Source organism: Oncorhynchus gorbuscha, unplaced genomic scaffold, assembly GCF_021184085.1.
Source record: "Oncorhynchus gorbuscha isolate QuinsamMale2020 ecotype Even-year unplaced genomic scaffold, OgorEven_v1.0 Un_scaffold_554, whole genome shotgun sequence".
NCBI lineage: Eukaryota > Metazoa > Chordata > Actinopteri > Salmoniformes > Salmonidae > Oncorhynchus > Oncorhynchus gorbuscha.
In genome coordinates this window covers 301,981-302,780 of record NW_025745385.1, presented here as the reverse complement: position 1 = coordinate 302,780, position 800 = coordinate 301,981, and the positions used below count along the sequence as shown (strand labels likewise).

At 53.1% G+C, this 800-nt stretch overlaps 1 protein-coding gene across 1 annotated transcript in view; it reads right to left on the bottom strand.

Moving 5' to 3' along the window:
* Positions 1–464, bottom strand: part of LOC124018651 (adhesion G protein-coupled receptor L2-like) — a 9,295-nt gene extending 8,831 nt beyond the window's left edge. The window contains exon 1 of the mRNA XM_046333988.1: positions 321–464. Coding sequence (XP_046189944.1) covers positions 321–464 — 144 coding nt within the window. The remainder of the gene's footprint in view (positions 1–320) is intronic.
* Positions 465–800: the final 336 nt, after the last annotated feature.

The following is an 800-nucleotide window of genomic DNA, read 5'->3' as shown; positions in this document are numbered from 1 at the left end:
GTGTGTGTGTACCTGTCTGTTAGCAGTAGCCCTGCGTGCTGTTGTGTGTGTGTGTGTGTGTGTACCTGTCTGTTAGCAGTAGCCCTGCGTGCTGTTGTGTGTGTGTGTGTGTGTGTACCTGTCTGTTAGCAGTAGCCCTGCGTGCTGTTGTGTGTGTGTGTACCTGTCTGTTAGCAGTAGCCCTGCGTGCTGTTGTGTGTGTGTGTGTGTGTGTGTACCTGTCTGTTAGCAGTAGCCCTGCGTGTTGTTGTGTGTGTGTGTGTGTACCTGTCTGTTAGCAGTAGCCCTGCGTGCTGTTGTGTGTGTGTGTGTGTGTGTACCTGTCTGTTAGCAGTAGCCCTGCGTGCCTGGTTGGTACTGCAGTAGCGGCTGTTGGCCCGTAGGGGCGCCTTCTTCGCAGAGCCAGGTGAACTGGTGGTGGAGGAACAGTCACAGCACTGGGAGTGACGCACACACTTCCCCATAGTCCTTATGGCCCTGGACAAACATGAACACACCGTATATACTGAAACACATAGCAAATATAATACAATACATGATCAGCCTCACCTCTTCCTGGTGAGAGACAGTACTGACCCCACCTCTTCCTGAGAGACCTGAGACCACCTCTTCCTGGTGAGAGACAGTACTGAGACCCCACCTCTTCCTGGTGAGAGACAGTACTGAGAACCCCACAGTACTGAGACTTCCCTGGTGAGAGACAGTACTGAGACCCCACCTCTTCCTGGTGAGAGACAGTACTGAGACCCCACATCTTCCTGAGAGAGACAGTACTGAGACCCCACCTCTTCCTGGTGAGA